We start from the raw sequence: 17,172 nt of genomic DNA on the forward strand, positions 1-17,172 counted from the left end.
GACGCTCGGTCCTCGAGCACTGCCGGCCGGCTGGGAAACCCCATCCCCGCTTTGTGCATGGGGAACCGAGGCACGGCTTTGCGTGAGGCCGTTTGCCCAAGCTGCAAACAGCAAATACCTGCCGAAAGCTTGGCGCTATTTCAAAATAACTGAAACCCACTAACCCCGGTGTGATTCTGCAGCAGCGCCCGGGGGGATCAGCAATGGGGAGGAGACTTTGCCATTTCCCCACCTCCACCCCACCCAAGGGAAATGCAACCTAAAAATGCTGACATGTTTACATCAAAACCCTTGCCTGCGTTTGTTAAGAAAAAGAAAAAAATATGGGTGGGAAATTTGGAAAAGAGGAGATGAAAAAGCTCCTCTGTGAAATGGCTGTGCCTTTCAAAGGTTCGTTTCAGGTTGAGTTTGCTCTGTCCCAGAGGGTCTTTCATTTCAGGGTTGAGAAGTTTTATGGGGTCATTTCTTAGGAATCTGCTTTGCACATGCACGGCTACAGAGGAGGTTGCTTGGGGCTGGGGCTGGGGCTGGGGAAGCCCAGACCTTATCTGCCAGCCTGGCAGAATCCGCTCAGGAAGAGAGAAATCATTATTTTTAAAGAAGCAAAGTCTTGTTCCTGCTTCCCAGCGCTTCGCGCGAGAAAAGTGCATCTGCTCTGTACGAACCATATGGAAGTTCCTTATTTCTTATATTTTGTTTTGATAGATAAGTGGGACAGTTTTATAAAAGAAACTGAAGATATCAACACCCTTAGGGAGTGCGTGCAAATTCTGTTTAACAGCAGATATGGTGAGTAGGAGTTAATATCCCATTATGCATCTGCAGTGCTTGTGGTTTGCATATCATTATATAGCAATCATTTTTGTTCCCTAACACAGCAGCAGAAGCCATATGCTAGAGCTCCCTTCTCTTCCTAACACATTTAGCCCAGCAGCTCCCGGTCTCTGGGTGTCTGCTGAAGGTTATGTCAATATTTCCATTTGAAGCCCCCCCCACCATCGAGGAATTTATAACTGGGCTGTAAAACAGCCCCGGTTTGAAGCGTGGCACGCCAGGTCAGAGTGCCCAGGCAGAGGCATATGGCCGGTTTAAATTAATATGGCAAGGAAAAAGAAGATTGTTGTTATTGCAGCTGCTTTTTTTCCACCTGCACAGCTTACGGGCATCTTTGGTGCTCCCCTTGCCCCAGGCAGTGATTTCGGGTTAGTTCCTGGGCGTTTGGGCAGCTGTAAGCTCAGGAAATTGCTTGGGAATGGGCTGATGGGCTGGAGGTTGTCGCTTATACCGTCCTCATCAGCATGTGTAACTCATGAGTTATAGATGGGCTATAGATATGTATGGGCTCTGTGCTATGTCACTTGTGAGTTATATATGGGCTATAGATGAACTCTGTAACTTATAACCTGTATATGTGCTATCCAACTTGTGAGTTATACGGCTCGGCAACCTGCTGCCATCATGGGGAGGTTGGGGACGGTACATGGGCCAGCTCATCCCTTGTTTGAGCAACGCCGGGTGCGTTTGGGGGTTTTGGAGGATGCCATCAGCTGTGTTTGCTGCTGCGCTGTCTCTCTGTCGTCCCGTGTCCCAGCGGCGAGCTGCTCCCGGGGCTTGCCTTCTGGAATGAGCGAAGGAGAAGAGGGCAGGAGGCACTTCTGCCTTGAGTTCAAGCCTTTACACCTTCATTTTATCATCTGTAAAAGGAAAAGCATGTGTTTAAGTGAAAACCATGTGTTCACCTTTCAGCTGAAGCCTTGGGGTTAGACCACATGGTCCCCGTCCCGTACCGGAAAATTGCCTGTGACCCCGAGGCGGTGGAAATCATCGGCATCCCGGACAAAATACCCTTCAAAAGACCTTGCACCTATGGCGTCCCCAAACTCAAGCGGATACTGGAGGAGAGGCACAACATCCATTTTGTCATCAAAAGGTGAGTGGCGAGGAGGGCAAGGGAGAGTGCACGGGCTCGAGGGGGCTCGGGGATTTAAGTTCTGTTCCCTCCATGCTCACAGGGTTTGTTTTGACACCCAAAACTCATTTTACCCTTTTTTATGGCAAAGAGCTAAACAGCTCTTTTTTCCCCCCCAAACCTCCGGTTTCCATCTCTCTCTCCCTTTTTGTGAGGATGTGACAGGGCTGGCCGTGGCATGGCCACCCCTGAGCCCCTCCACCCTGTTGTAAGTCCGTGCAAACACTGCCAGTGGCACCCTAAAACGGGACCCTCCGATCGCGGCACAACTCTCTCCAATGGCATTTGGCGGATGGGAGCGGAGCCTCCAGGTGGGAGGAGGAATATCCATATTCACGCTGCGCGGGGATTCCCCTCCACCTTGTTTTGCGGTGATTGCTTATGGATGTCCTGTATATACGATGATGAGGATGTGTCGCCTACGGGCAGGGCGTTGTGTCTTGGTGTCTGTGATTGCACTGGAGTAGGAGGAGTGGACGCTTTCCCGGTTATCTCTGTGCTGTGCAACCCCTCTTTGCTTCTCCATCAGGAAAATCTGCTTTATAATATATTTATTTATTCAGTCCCTTCCTGTGCAGCACTTGTGTTGTTCCCCTGCTAGAGGTGTGAAACTACGGCGCAGAAAATGCCCAGTTAAGGCTTCCAAGGGGGCTAAAATCACCGACTTCAACAGGACTCGGGCATCCTAAAAGGAATTAGCTTTCCAGATGTCGGCTGGTGGAGGAGCCACTTTGTCCTGCACCGCTTGGGCTGTGCTGGGCTGGATCAGGCCCCAGGACGTGCCCTTGAACATGCTTTGCTCCCAGGAGTACCTTTGCATAGAAGTTGTGGGTGGCTCCAGAATACAATATTTGAGAGAAAGGTGACATCCCCAAGGGTACGCGTGCCAAAGCGGGAGAGTGTAAATTCTGCAGGTCTATACTGGTGGCATCTGGTCGATGGTCTATGTCGTGAAGTGAAGCTCCAGCAACAGCTACTTCTATCCCATTGTCTCTTTTGGTAAACCCAGCCTGTAGCAGCCTCATTTAATAAGTTAATTAAATGAAGAGAATGACTTATAAGCAGATTTAAAGGTGCTTTAGTTAAAAAGCATATGCTGTAAGATTGCTTGGTTGCACAACAGGCTAAAAGGTTGGTGTTTTGTTTTTTTAGCTGAAAAAATCATTCTCATTTTTAGGGAATGAATAAAATTACTATTTTGACTTGGTTTAATGCTGTTCTTTAATAAAACCTAAAATTCAGTCATTAGAAGCACCTATTTCTAATCCCTTTTTTTTTTTCCTTTCCTCCTAGGATGTTTGACGAGAGAATTTTTACAGGTATGTTCTCCATGTCCTTTGATTTATTGCCCCCCAAATTGGAAGATTATCTAGAGAGGCAGAGTTGAAATAATATCACCTGTAAGCAGGAAAATTGCAGGACACGTGCAATCACGCTCGATGAAGAGAAGCCTTGTCTGTGCCCTACACCTGGGCGTGCTAAGATTGCCTTCGCCTGGGATCAGTGCAAGCACTGTGTGCCCCTTAAATAGTGTTTTGAAGCTTTAAGTGAGAAATCCCCAGTGCGTGAGGCTGGGCTGGCTCCCTGCGCCGGGCTGAGCTGCAGCTACAGGCAGCACACGGCATGTTTTTGTGCTTTCAGGAGGAAGAAAAATCACTGCCGGGTTCCTCACTGGTAAATTATTCTCTGGTTTTGGCTGCGAAGTGCTAGCATCAGCCAGCCACTGAGTGTTTTTAAAAGAAAAACAACAAAAATCCATTTTTTTCAGTGACAAAACCCTGAGAGGGGGTTTCTTTGGCTTTCTTCACCTTGTGTTTTTACTCCTTTTGCTTTGAGCTGGAAAAGCTAGGCTAAGTGCTTCTTGGTAGATAAAAGGAGACAGGGACTGGTGCGGTTCGACCCGACCCTCACTCCAGCAGCTGCCCCTGTCCCACTGCCCTGATACCCACCTGAAATACGGCACTGCACCCGAATTTATCACCGCCCAGCCCCGCTCCCGGATCACCTGGGCTTGGCTCGCAAGTAAAGACGTGTTTTGGGGTGGTTGGTTTTTTTTCCCCAAGCTGCCAACCCCGCACGCTGGCGGCTTTCCCGACACCACCTTCTTCTCTGACATCTCCGCTGGCCAAATTAACCCCTGTGGCCCCGCGACAGCCCCAGCCCCAACGGTGCTCCCTGGGGACAATGACGCCGGAGCCACCCAGCAGAGGGGTGGGACCTCCAGCAGAGGGGGGGTTTCTTTGTCTCCAGCCCCATTAATGACTTTTTTTCTCAAGAAAGGAATTTTTTAAGCTCTAACCTACCCCCAAGGGTTGGAGCACTGAACTGTGTCTTGGGGTGCTTGGATTTTCCTTGCAAATCCATCATGGTTGCGCGGTATCCAGAGGGGGAGGCATCGCATGTGTCTGTACATCAGCTCAAGAGCTGCTGATGGAAAGCACCGTGCTACGAGCTCGGGGGTTACGTGGCAGGGAGGTAGAAGTGGAAATTAGGAGATGAGGAAGCAAACCCAGCAGGACTGGGGTGGATGACAGTTCCCCCTCCCCTGCCTGGTCCCTGCAGGGCTACCAGAAGCAAAACACGTTAAACCTGGCTTTTTGTGATTCGCATCAGCACATCTGACTGTGCAAAAAAAAAAAAAGCTTCTGCTGAGTCAGGAGGTGCCATTTTTGCAAAGACACTATTTTCTGAGTGGAGCTGTATTTTAAGTTGCCGACTGTAAAGTATCCCAAAGCTTCCCCGTACAGTTTTGCTCACCCTTTAATTAAAATACCCACCACTGCTAGGAAACCTATTTTTGCTACTCCCCTGGGTAGCAGCTTCAGGCAGGCTTTGCTGCTGCAAGAACAAGATTTGGTCCATAGAAAGCACAAATTAAAAGGAGCCTTTTGGACTGTCGGTAGATAAATAGTGTCTTTAAGGCTCTATATGGCTGCTGGTCCCATTGCCAGAGCCCTGCCCTTCCTTGCAGGCTGGAGCTGAAAGGAAAAAGGCTTCATGTTCCCACGGATGGGATGTGTTTTGGAAGGGTGGGGATGTCGCGATGGCACTTTGAGACCAGCAAATGGCCTTTGGCAGCAGCTATTTAGCAAGACACCTACGTGGTTTCTGCAGCCTCACGGCGTAATTTCATTCCCTCCTTCTCCCAGCACTAATCCTTCAACTCTTTGCTCACCTTCCCCGCCCGATTTTCATTTCCTACCTTGCCTTCAGATCACTCTTTTCATCTCCAAGGTCATTGCTGAGGCTTCATTTCAGCTCCTTTCAGGTTGCTGAGGAACAGTGAAGGGAGAGAGGAGGTTTTTCATGGTGACAAAATGCTTTTGTCCCCCTCTGCTTTGTTGCAGCAGAGATTTCTCCTGCTGCTTGCAGGGCTCGGAGCTGCGGGATGGGGCTCCCCATGGCACCGTTGCTCTGGGCTTTGCTGAGCTCCCGTCCAGCGCAGCACGTCCCCTCCCTTGGGACAGAGGTCTTCTTGCTTTGGGGCTTGCTCCTGCAGCACTGGTCCGTGGCCCTGCCCATCCCTGGATTTCCTGAGCCTGGTCCCCACCTCTCCGCACCCTGTCCCGGCAGCCAGCCCTTTCCAGAGATGCTCCATCCCCGGCAGGGCTTCCCAGCACACACTTAGATATACAGAGGTTTAAGCAAGCGTCTTGCTATTATTTTAATGTGTAAACCCAATTAAATCTGCACCCTTCTCTTTGCAAGCGGGTGACTCTTGAAAACCTGTCCCCCACCCTGACCTCAGCTCTGGGACTAGAGGGGGAAGAAATGGAGGTGGAAAAGCTGCATCATCGTTGGCCTCTCTGGTTGCTAATTCTGGTTTTGCTTTTCCTTCCAAACCTGCCCTGTGCACCTGGCACCAGGAAGCAAATTTACCAAAGATCCAACCAAGCTGGAGCCCTCCAGCCCCCCCGGGGAGATCTCCCCCGAGCCGCACCGCGGGGCCGTGCTGGACCTGGCGGGGACCTCTCAGGCCAACAGCAGGTAAGTGGCACTCCTGTCCCCCGGCCACCGCAAAGTGATGGCCCTCGGAGAGTTATTTTGGGGGTGTTAATGTGCACAGCGGATTATTGCTGTGCTGCCGGCTCACACGCTGGCTGGGAAGGACGGGCACGGGAGGGTGCGACGGGTGCAATTCTGCAGCACTGGGGAGATGCTGTAGGTAACGTGGTGGGAAGGCGAGTGGCTGCAAGGGTGTTGCTTTCCTGCCTCCCTAAAAAGCCACTGTGATGGTACAGCTAGCCGGCACAGGAGGAGACCGGGCACCCCCATCCTTTTGCGAGTTAAAATAGCAAAGTTTGGAATCATTGATTTTGTACAAAACTGATGAAATCGGGGCCGTGCCTGGGCAGGCTGGGATTATCTGCAGGAGCAATCTCCGGTATTAAAGCATGGCCTAAGGATTCATCCTCAGCCAGCACCGTAACACAACATCCTGCTAATTAAGCGTTACTTGTTTATAAAGCTCACAGGGAGACTAACAGCGGATTAACGGATGTTTTAATAAAGGTGGGGTTATAGAGTTCAGCAGAGGCTTTTTACGAGAGTACATGCTTCTGGTACAACCATGCCACGAGCTAGATGGGTCTGTAATGTGCTGGCAGCGCCTATAGAGCATATAGCATTGCTTTCCAACCCGTGCTGGGAGATCCAGAAGGTATTTTTCTCTGTGTAGCCCCAGTTTCCTGCATTTTTGCTTCAGCTGGTCAGAAGCAAGGTAATATTTAGCCCCAACATTTACCCTTAAAATCACTTTAAATAAGAGAAGCGGGACAGCAGTTCATAGCAGTATAACTGATGCTCGCAGGCAAGGCTGTGCCTCAAGGAAAGGAGCCTTTTTCCAGCTTTGCTCCCGCACGGCCAGCTCGGTCATGGATGGGTTTGCAAGCAGCAAAATGAGCTTTGCTGGGCTGTCTGTCCGCACATCCGTGCTGGAGGCCGCTGGCTGCAGGGAGGCTCGGGAGCAGGGGTGTAGGAGCGAGTGCTCCTCAGCCTCTCCGGCTCCAAGTCTCGCCGCCCAGCGCCGACACCCCCACCCGCCGGGGCTGCGGACCCTGCTATGGGGTCGGTAACTTCTGCAGGCCGGGATGGGGAGATGAGGTAACTTGTCCCCGTCTCCTCCATCGCATATGTTGGGTTCCCCTCCCTCCTTGACTCTTTGTTGGCATGAACCTGCAACAGGTTGGAGTCTCCTGGTTCTCCCCAGGGCTTTTTCAGGTTTGAATGGGGCTGCCGTGTGCCTCTAAAGCCGTGCTCCCCCTGGGCAGGGGAACCTGCCATGTCGGCAGTGTTAGAGCAGGCAGCGAGCGAGCCCGGCAGTGCACCAAGCACTGAAATCTCGCAACTTCGGAGGGCAGAAACCTCTCGAGCTGCCCAGTCTGCAGGGCTGGCATTCGTCACCCAGCCCTCTGGGTATCTCCAGCTTCAAAGGAGGGTTTGGGGGTGGTTTTACCCCATGGCGTTGGGATGGCTCTTGCACAAGCTTGCTGCCCCACTGCTGTGGGACACCATCGTGTCCCCTCCCAGGCTTCGTTTTACTAAGTGGAACAAGCCACATTCTTCTCATCCTCTCCTCTGCCAGGGACAAGGTGCTGGGAGCACCCATGGGTGTCACTCGTGCCCCATGCTATGCCACAGTGACGTTTCCTGCACTTTGCAGAGGCTGGCCCCACTTCCTTGTACCGTTGGCTGCGAGTGCGACATAAGCCATGCCACGCTGGAGCTCTGATGCAAGGCAGAGTCAACCGTGGGCATGGGAAGGGGGGTAAGGTGAACGGGTGGTTGGGTTGGCTTGCCTGGAGTGGGTCTCTGTGGGTGATACTGGTTTGCTCTGTGCATTGATATTGCACATGGGTTGAAACGGTCAATGCTCAGCGTGCAGGTGTCTCCCCCAAAGGACAGCAATCCCAGATGCTGTGCTGGTGAAGCAGGGCCGTGGCAGCAGGGCCGCTCACCCGCTCTGCCGCAGGGAGGCTGGCGGTGGCTGCCTTCGGGCGTCCGTGCCGGAGCAGGGCTGGCTGAGTCGCTCCAGCACCTTTCATCAGCAGCGAGCTCAGTGCGCCGGGTGAGTCAGCCCTTTCCAACCGTTTAAAACGCGTTGGAGGAATCACGCCCCACGAGTGCCTGTTTCACCCCCTGATGAAGGGACTCCAGCTGAGAGCCTTGGCAAGAGACGTCTGCAGTGGGAACTTAGCTGGGCTGGATCCAGGCCTGAGGTGCTTCACCGGTGTTACAGGGAATTAAACTTGAATCTCCAGGATCCCCAGCTAGGGCTTAGCCACAAAACCATTTCTCAGCCAGCTCTCGATTGCTCTCCGCACCTTGCTGAATTGCTCCATGTCTGGAGGTGTTTAGACTTGGGGAGCGGCAGAGCATCTGTTGCATGCAGGATGCCAGGGGAAATGGTGATGCTTCAAATACCGCTGGCCCCTAAGCATGCTGCGGGGCTGAAACCTGGCCTGAGGCTTCTCGTTTTCCCATTCATTTGTTAACATTTGCAATTAGGACACTTCTAATTTTTGCCACAGAAGATCCCACTGTGCAGTTAAATTGGTGTGACTGGAAACAAGGAGGAGGAAGGACGGGATAGTATGGATGTTGAGCTGGTTTCTGCAAAGCAATAGGTAAAAAACCAGCCCCCGCGGGTCTGCAGCAGCGTGCCAGTGGGGTGGGAGCTGAGGTTTGCCGCTGCAGAGCTCTGAGGGCAGCCGGGGGCTCGTGGTCCCTGTACAGCCCTCGCTGGTGCTGCGCCATCCCCGTCTCGCCTGCCGCACTCCAGCTGTGAGCCAGATAGGGTTTGCTCGGTGCGGTAAAACCGCTTTAGAAGACCCTATGGGGGAAAAATAGTTTTTTTAGGGGTGCTTTGTACACAGCTGGATTCAGATCACCCTCCCCGTGTTGCTGTGATGTGGACAAAGCTGGGCTGGGCTGGGGTGACCGCCTTCCACTGGTGTCAGTCTGGCACAACCTAAAGATCATCCTGGGATCGCTTTCAAATTCATCCTAGCTGTGTGTATATATATGCTTTGTTCCTAATTTACGCTGTCTGTGTGCATATTGAATCGGGCCACGGACCCCGAGGTTCATGTGCGCCTCTGGTTGCAAAGGGAATCATGGACTGCAGCGGTGGTGCACAGCTTGCTTTACCTGCCGCAGGGGTAAGCTTAAATCTCCCAAAATCTCCTGATGCATTGATAACACATATCTGCAGGAAAAAATACGTGGATATTCAAATCCCACTTTGTTCTTCCTGCAGATGAGGAGCCTCTGTTCCCTGGTAGGAGCAGAGCATTTCCGTAGCAGTGGTCCCCCCGGGTCAGAGTCCAGTTCCAGGGAAAGGGCAGTGCCAGATGCTCCAGGGAGAAGGGCCAGGTACCGCGGGGGGCAACGTGCTCCCCAGGGAAGCCCCCCTCCCAAATTTCCCTAGGGAAAGGTTGACTTTGACCTGAAGTGGCAGAGTTGAAAACCCTTCCCAACCTCCTAGGTAATATATACAGTACTTTCTAGACCAGAGATCCTTTTTACCCATACCACGTTTAGGAAGAACATTTCAAGAGCACTCCTGTAGTGCTCGTATTGCCCGTAGTTTGTTCTGCTGACGCTGCTGAGTGGATTTAGGCGAGCGAGAAGTGCTTTTGAACATTCCCCCTGAGCCAACAGCGATGTGGCGCTGGCTCAGAAGGGTTTTCCTTCCTCCTGAAGGACCAGCGTTTTGGAGGAGTGCGTTTTCCAGTGCCGTTCCTTAGATCATTTACTGCCAAAGCGCCGTGGTTGTTCTTGTTTAAGAAAGAGAGAGACAGAAAGCAACCGTGTCCTGAGAATGCAAAATGATCTCATTTGGATGCTGAACACCTTCTGTAAATTCCCGAGCATGCGAAGTTAACTGTAGACGCAAGTTTGGGATAGCGCCCAGTTTTCAGGGGAGAAAAGCTTTGGGCAGAATAAATATTTACCGTATCAATTGACTTTTTTCCATTCTCCCTATTTGCGTTACCTCCATGAGTAACCACATTGTAATGATGCTTTATGCACTGCTCTCTGCCGCAAAGGGATGGAGTCGACCAGGTTTCGGGCTTAAAACCCCTCTTGCTTTCAGGAGCTCTCTGCTGCGGATACATCTATCGGTGTCTAGCGGTAGGGCCAGAGTTTGGGAGCAGGGCTTGGTTGCAGAGAAACCCGCAGACCATGGCTTTCCCTTGCAGCCATGGACATTGTGCTGCTGCTGGGACCGTGGGTGCAGTGTCCCCGGGGACCCCTCCGCAGCCCTTGCCTGGCATCGCAGGGGGCTGCGGTGCTTCTCCCTCCTGCCAGGATCAGTCCAACGCACACCGCTGGTTTTAAGCTTTCCCTTTGTTTGCTCCATGACCACCTCTCTTGTCTGCCTTTCCCTTCCAGGTCCGAGAAGTGTAGTGTTTCTGAAAGCTGTGAACCAGGTGAGGAATAATTCGTTTTCTTTCGCAAAATAGTGATATTGGGTGGGGGCACTAGAGAAAGTTGCCTGCAAAGTAACTTGGACAAGATCATCGAGTCCAACCGTCAGCCCAACCCCACCATGCCCACTAAACCATGTCCCTAAGCGCCTCATCTACACGTCTTTTAAATACCTCCAGGGATGGTGACTCCACCACTTCCCTGGGCAGCCTGTTCCAAGGCCTGACCACTCTTGCAGTAAAGAAATTTTTCCTAATGTTCAATCTAAACCTCCCTTGGTGCAACTTGAGGCAACATGCAGCATCCTCCCTGGGCAGCCTCTGCGGGATGGCCAGGCCGGCGCAGGCTCCCTGCCCGGGGTGGCTTCAAACCACGCTGAATTTTGCCAGGGTTCAGCTGGTCATGCCCTGGTGTGATGTGGCTGCGCTCGGCCCTCCCAGAGCACGGGTCTGCAGAGGGGCTTGTCCCAAACACGAGTTTGGGAGCATTAAAAACGCCGGGAGTGCCCATTGGAGATGGCTCCTCCTGCATCCCCACCAATGCTTGTTGGTGACAGTTCATTTTAAGTGAAGAAAGCCAGGAAACGAGCACGTAACGAGGGCTGGCAGCCGGTTCAAGGGCACGGTGGCTTTTGCCAGCCAAGCTGTTTGCAGTAGCCATGCCTGCGGACATCCTTTGGGTACCTCCATGCCATAGGCTTGATGTTGCTGGGCCACTTGCCCAAAGCCTCGTTGCTGCAGTATGCTCAGCTGGCACTGAAGTCGCGCCGGCCGTGGTTTCCTTGCCCGCATCGGCGGGCAAACGTGGCATTGCTTGTTCCTGTTGGCGATTGTCTTTCGTTGCCTTTCCCCGGTAGGTACCTCAGGAGAGCTGGGTGGGATCAGGCAGATCAAAATTGAGCCGGACGAGCTGGACATCATCCAGATCACCGTGCCAGGTAGGTGCTGGGGTACCGGCTGGGCGCAGCAGCCCCTGCGCCGGCAGGGCTGCCGCGTGGCATCTCGGCGTGTTGCTTTGAGAAGAGACATTTATGGGGTATCTCCCAGCAAGGAAGGTCCCCTGTGCCTGCGCAGTGGTCTTTCTTCACTGAAGGTCATTTTAAGGGTCATGTTGGGAATTGGTGGGGTAGTGCAGGATATTTTAGGGCTTGCTTTTGTTTCTCTCTCTCCTTCATTGCTTTTCTATGTTGCCTTTTCCCTGGAGAAAGCGAGCCTGTTTTGCTGCTTTCCTTCCCGCGCGGGCTTGGAGGATTCCAGGTATCGAGCGCGGGATGCTTTTGATGAGGTCCTTAATTTAGAAAAACAGCCTGGTTATGAAGAGTTTGTAAGAACAGGTTAAATATTAAGCACGTGCTGAAAACGTGTTGCAATTGGTGATACTGATGTTTCTACCCGGAGAGGTCGGTGGCGATGGCTGGTGATGGAGACGAGCAGTTGGGTGCTTGAGGGGCAGCTGGGAGAGTCATTTTCCACTTACCTGACCTGGACAGCACAGCAAATGGTAGGATGATCCTCAGGGTTTAATGAGTGGATAGTTAGCACTTTGCATTTTCAGTGTGCTTTACAAACATTAATTAATAATCTCACCAGAATGAGGGCAGCAACAGGACTCCTGACGTGCCCAAGGACGAGTGATGCTGAGGACAGCAGTGACGCCTGGCCCCGCCGTGCCGGTGCGATCTCTGTTGCACCCCAATTGTAGCAGTCCCCTTAACACGGTGATACCTGGGGAGTCACTCCAGGTTTATCATAGAATGGACTTAATGCACGGTTAATATCAGGGAAGCAGAAGGAACATGGTGTAGTGGTAGATCAAACATTTTAATTTTCAACTTGGCAGCTCATGGAAGAGAAGAAAGCTAATACGTGGCGAGCTGGCGGTGCGTGCGAGGAGGAGGAGAAGGTGTTACCGCTTCTCCAGTGCCGGGTAGATCACACTTCAAGTCCAGACTCCACCTTTTCTTACCTTATTTGAAGATCAAGTTCAATCAGAGGGAGTACAGCTGAGGGCAGGGAGGAGGATTAACAGAAAAGAGGTGCTCACCTACAGGAAGAAATTGATGAAATTTGGATTATTTATCCTGCGAGGTGATGATTAAGAAGTGACCTGATGGAAGTATTTAAACTAGCTAAAGGCTTATTTAAAGCTAAATTTGGATAGCTCTTTGAGGGCGTTGGAGAGCCCAGCATTAGGGGAGACAGGTTTAAATGAAGAGCGCATACAGATTATGTACGGGAAACTCAAGGAGGTGTGATTTTGTGGAGGAAGGCAGCATTAGTGGAATGGTTTTCCCACAGTGGAGTAGCTAAGTCAAGTAGCATTAACTTTTTAAGCCAAAATTGAGTGTCAAGATGGAATTAAGCCAAGTAAATAATTTTGAACTATTTTTGCTCTTCATCTTCCACAGAGGTTAGGAAGAAACTTTTGCTCTTTTCCCTCGGGCTGAGAGGTCGGGTGTGTTTCAGGGATGAGCTCCGGGTGGTCCCAGGAGGAAGAAGGCAAATGCACCCCCGGAGCAGCTCCTGCTGCAGGGCCGTGGTGTGCGGGGCTCCCGGGGCCGGGGGGCCCTTCGCTCAGCCCTTGCTGATGGATCAGGACCCTCTGAACCGTGTTTTGGGGACGGTGCCCCCTGGCATGAAACAAAAACTGCCCGTGGGGTTTTGTCCGCAGACCGATCGCCTGGTTCCGATGAGGTGCACGACCCGGTGCCCACGCATATGGCCTCGGAGGAGTCAAACTACATCCTAGAAACGGTAGCAGGTACCAGAAATGAAGCATCCAGGAGACTGCACGGGGGCACGGGAGTTTGTGTGTGTGTGAGAAATGAGTAAACACCGTTTATAAGCCAAGGTGATGGAGTTGGGACCCACTTCCAGAGTCGTGGCCTCAATGAGGCCAGCAGGGAGCCCTGATAGACAAACTGGTGGCTTTTCCGCCACCGCCGCTCCTTCCCAGACTCTCTCCAGCCCCAGCTCACTGCAAACTCCAGCTTCTCTGCCCAGCTTACAACTGGGATTTACCTGGGGGATTTGTGCCGGCGCTGCGGCTGCCCTCGCTCATGCCGAAGCACTGGGTCTCGCCTCTCCCAGGAAGCCCACGCCGAAGGGCGGGCAGACCTCTTAGATGTAGGTGATGGGTTTGTTCTGCTTATGCAGCTCCTGGCGCGATGCTGCCAGTCCCAAGCCTGCGCTGGGGCTGCGTGCTCAGAGCTCAATGAGGGGAGGGGGCGGTTGGGTGACTGCAGGGGACCCGGAGACCTCCTGCTCATATCTGGTCTGGTTTTGCTTACACTGGCCACCGTTAACCCTCCCCTTCCTCGGCAGGGACAGAGAAGGGGTCCAGCGAGGAGTCGCGACATGAGGAAAAGCAGATGGATGGATCAGGTGAGTGTGCGATGAACCCGGAGCATCGCTTGATCATTGCGAGTTTTTGGAAGGATGAATGAACACAGATGTATTTTGGGTTGGGTTTCCTGGGCTTCCTACCTTATCAGCAAAGCATTCAGCCTCCGAAAAGCTCAGCGTGGAAGGACACTGCCGTGTTCTCGGGCTCTATCCTCCCCTCTCTTGCCTGGATTTACTTTTTTCCCTATCTTTTTCCTCCTTGCTGCTAGCACAGCTCTGTGGCAGGGGCATCGCTGCCCTTCCTCACACAGGGATGAGCTTGGAGGCAGCTGCCGGAGGACCGGCACCGATCTGGGAGGCGCGAAGAGTGCGCGGTCAGCTCTGCCGGAGGTCGGGGCTGCTCGCCTGCGCTGCGCGTTGCTTGCCCCAGAGGCAGCTGATTTCTCACAGCATTTCTCTCTTTTTCTTTTTTTTTGCAGATGGTATAGGGGACGTTTTAAGTCATTTGAGGAAACAAGTTGAAATTTTGTTCAACACAAGATATGGTAAGACGGTCGTTAACACATGTTCATCATGCCGAGTGCCGGCCTTTGGCGTGGGGAGCTCCTAATTGCTCAGAAACGTCACCTACCATTTCCAAAACAGTGGCTGAGTAAAGGTGCAATCTAATTTGTTCATTTGCTGTCTGCTGGGCTTACAAATGCATTTGAAACCTTCCTGGGCCCTGTTATTGCAGCTCTTCCCCTCGGTTTGCTTGATGCCTTTTTGCTGGCTGCAGGCCAGGAATTGCTGCTGTGACCTTCAGCCTTCTTCACACAGAGGAAAGGACCAAAGTGTTCCCCCCCATCACTTGTTTGAAATATCAGAGAGGGTTTTCCACCCGAGGTGGTCATGGCATGGCCCAGGAAGGCTGGCAGGACACCGGCGCCGGGGGTTGGCACTCGGCATGCTCTGCTCACCCCTTTTTAGAAAGATTATTTAACCCAGACAAAATACAAGTGAGATCACATGTGCATTTTGAGAGCTGACAGAAAGTTTTTGCCACTGGCAGGACCAGGAGACGTGGCAGTCCCCAAAAGCCAGGGGCCCCTGGTGATCAGGGGAAAAGAGAAGGGATGCTCTCGGGCAGGGTTAGGCGCTGGGGCTGCAGCTGGAACAGCCGGCAGAGCGATGGCCTGGATGTACCCCACGCTTTAGTAACGGACTGGGAGTCCTCGCCCACACTCGTGGGATTTTGTCCTGGTTTTTCACCTCTGGCCAAACAGCGCTGCTTGGCACTAGCTGTTTGGTTGCTTATTGGCAATATTTAGTGGAGCAGAGGGAGCCCACACCGCGCTGGGTTGCACGGGCTGGTAGGGCACCCCCAAACATGTTCCCTGTCCCCTCATCTGGCAGTGAGACGTCCTTGGAGGTCTGGACGTGGGGTCCCATTGCCTTGTGAAGAGATGCTTGCAACCTTTATAGGAAGGCCCTTCAACGTGTGCCACTGAAAGGCAGGCTGTGTTAATGCAGCAAATGCAAAAGCCAGCTCCCAGCGGCTGCGTGGCTCTGTCCCTCGGCTTGTGTCTGCCAGCATCAGGGACATCCCCACCAGGGACATCCCCACCAGGCACAGAGTGACAACAAACTCTCCAAAAACCTCTCCAGCCCTGCACCAAAATATCGTGTCACTGCTGCTTTGACCCAACGTGGAGGTCCAGCAAACTAACGAGATTTGGTCCCCATGCAGCGAAAGCCATAGGAATATCGGAGCCAGTCAAAGTTCCCTACTCCAAGTTCCTGATGTATCCCGAGGACCTCTTCGTTGTGGGCTTGCCGGAGGGCATCCTGCTGCGGCGCCCCAACTGCTTCGGGATTGCGAAGCTGAAGAAGATCCTGCAAGCGAGCAACAACATCCAGTTTGTCATTAAAAGGTAAGGCAGGTGGAGCGGCCGTCCCTTGGGGAGGATGCTCGGCGCTCCTGGTGCTGTGCGGTGTCCTGGGGAACATCCATCACTTGGTCACCTTCAATAAATTTGCTTGGTTAGAAGCAACCAAGGGTTATTGGCTTGTTGGAGTCATCCCGAAGAGGCAGCGGTGTTGTCATCTCTCCCTTGATGTCTTTTGGGGTTTTAATCTGCTTTTGCAAAGGTTTGGCCACAGCAGCAGGGAGCACCCAAGGGTGGGTAAGAGCCTTTAACCTTCAGGGTGCTCAGGCGTGGGGCAAGGAATGGGGCTGGGAGCCCTGGAGGGTTTTCTTATGGGAAGCGGCTCCATTCAAGGTCCAGATCTTCACATCTGTGCCTCAGTGGGATGCTGTGGGCATCAGGGAAGATGCTGTCCTTGCACTGGGGAGCAAGGGGTGTCACAGGAGCTGGGGGGGCTGTGAGCAGCCACGACCGATGTAACACAACAGCGTTGCCCTGAAAGAGGGAATGGATCCAGCAGAAATGGATTTTAAAATGTCTTTAGGTGTTTTGGGGGGTTTCTCACCCAAATGCTGACTCAGCCTCCCTTGCAGAGGAGGGAGCTGTGCAACCAACGTGGCGGGAAGCTGAAACGGAAAATAAACGTTGGGAGCGCAAAGATTTTACGGCATCAGACCAGCAGCTCCCAGGCCAGCCCGACCACGTTTTGGGGGTTCTCCTCTCCCCATCCCAGACCCCTTTCTCTGTAGCGCAGCTTCAGCGCAGCTCGTAACGAGCCCTGCTCTCACCTCACTGTGCGGTTTTAGCATTAGATACCCAAGTGACAATTTTTGGGGCCAATTGTACGTTGAAAGGAGCCGTGCACGGCTTCTCCCATCCCCGAGAAACATGCAGGACCATGTCTCCTAAAAGTCTGTAACCGCTGATTTAAGCTGCTCAGCCATCGCCAGCTTAATCTCATCCCGAGGAGCGTCACATCGGCTCACTAAAGAGTCTGTCGGCATGAAAATTACTTCTGAAGTTCCCCCACTGCATTGCAGGAGCTTTAAAATTGCGTTAGCCAGACACGGTTAGTGGTTTGTGGCTTGTCCTAGGGGATGCTGGAGCAGCGGAGTGTCGCTGGCCGGGAGCTCACTTGCATGCCCTCTGCTTCTTGCTGTTTTCCAGACCGGAGCTGCTGGCGGAGGGCGTAAAGGAGCCGGCGTCGGACAGCCCGGCAGCCAAAGGTAGGCTGCGAGACGCCCGGCAGCCGGGCCGTTAAGGACTAGGTAGGAGAGGAGTGAGGGCGTTTTCCTACAACGCGTCTCTTGCCTTCCCTCCCCACCTCGTTTTTTGGCTGGAACCCCCCTCCTGTGCGTCCCCCTCGGCGGCACCGCGAATCCTAATTCCTCTTATGTCCCCTGTCTCAGCCGCCAGCGAGAGGGACTCGAGCGAGGCGCTGCTGGAGGACGCTGTGAAGAGACAGGGCTTTCAAGGTGAGGGCCTGGAGGCATCTGGGGGAGGTTTGAGGCAGAGCCCC

At 52.9% G+C, this 17,172-nt stretch overlaps 1 protein-coding gene across 1 annotated transcript in view; it reads left to right on the forward strand.

Moving 5' to 3' along the window:
- The window catches only part of GTF2IRD1 (GTF2I repeat domain containing 1), a gene marked incomplete at its 3' end in the record, with an annotated part of 31,791 nt that overhangs the window by 11,568 nt on the left and 3,051 nt on the right, over window positions 1-17,172 (forward strand). The window contains exons 7-18 of the mRNA XM_009576687.1: window positions 706-789; window positions 1,747-1,930; window positions 3,263-3,288; window positions 5,836-5,956; window positions 10,367-10,404; window positions 11,259-11,339; window positions 13,073-13,162; window positions 13,726-13,785; window positions 14,226-14,291; window positions 15,476-15,659; window positions 16,821-16,879; window positions 17,063-17,128. Coding sequence (XP_009574982.1) covers window positions 706-789; window positions 1,747-1,930; window positions 3,263-3,288; window positions 5,836-5,956; window positions 10,367-10,404; window positions 11,259-11,339; window positions 13,073-13,162; window positions 13,726-13,785; window positions 14,226-14,291; window positions 15,476-15,659; window positions 16,821-16,879; window positions 17,063-17,128 — 1,059 coding nt within the window. The remainder of the gene's footprint in view (window positions 1-705; window positions 790-1,746; window positions 1,931-3,262; window positions 3,289-5,835; window positions 5,957-10,366; window positions 10,405-11,258; window positions 11,340-13,072; window positions 13,163-13,725; window positions 13,786-14,225; window positions 14,292-15,475; window positions 15,660-16,820; window positions 16,880-17,062; window positions 17,129-17,172) is intronic.

This window comes from Fulmarus glacialis, unplaced genomic scaffold, assembly GCF_000690835.1.
Source record: "Fulmarus glacialis isolate BGI_N327 unplaced genomic scaffold, ASM69083v1 scaffold19964, whole genome shotgun sequence".
Classification (NCBI taxonomy): domain Eukaryota; kingdom Metazoa; phylum Chordata; class Aves; order Procellariiformes; family Procellariidae; genus Fulmarus; species Fulmarus glacialis.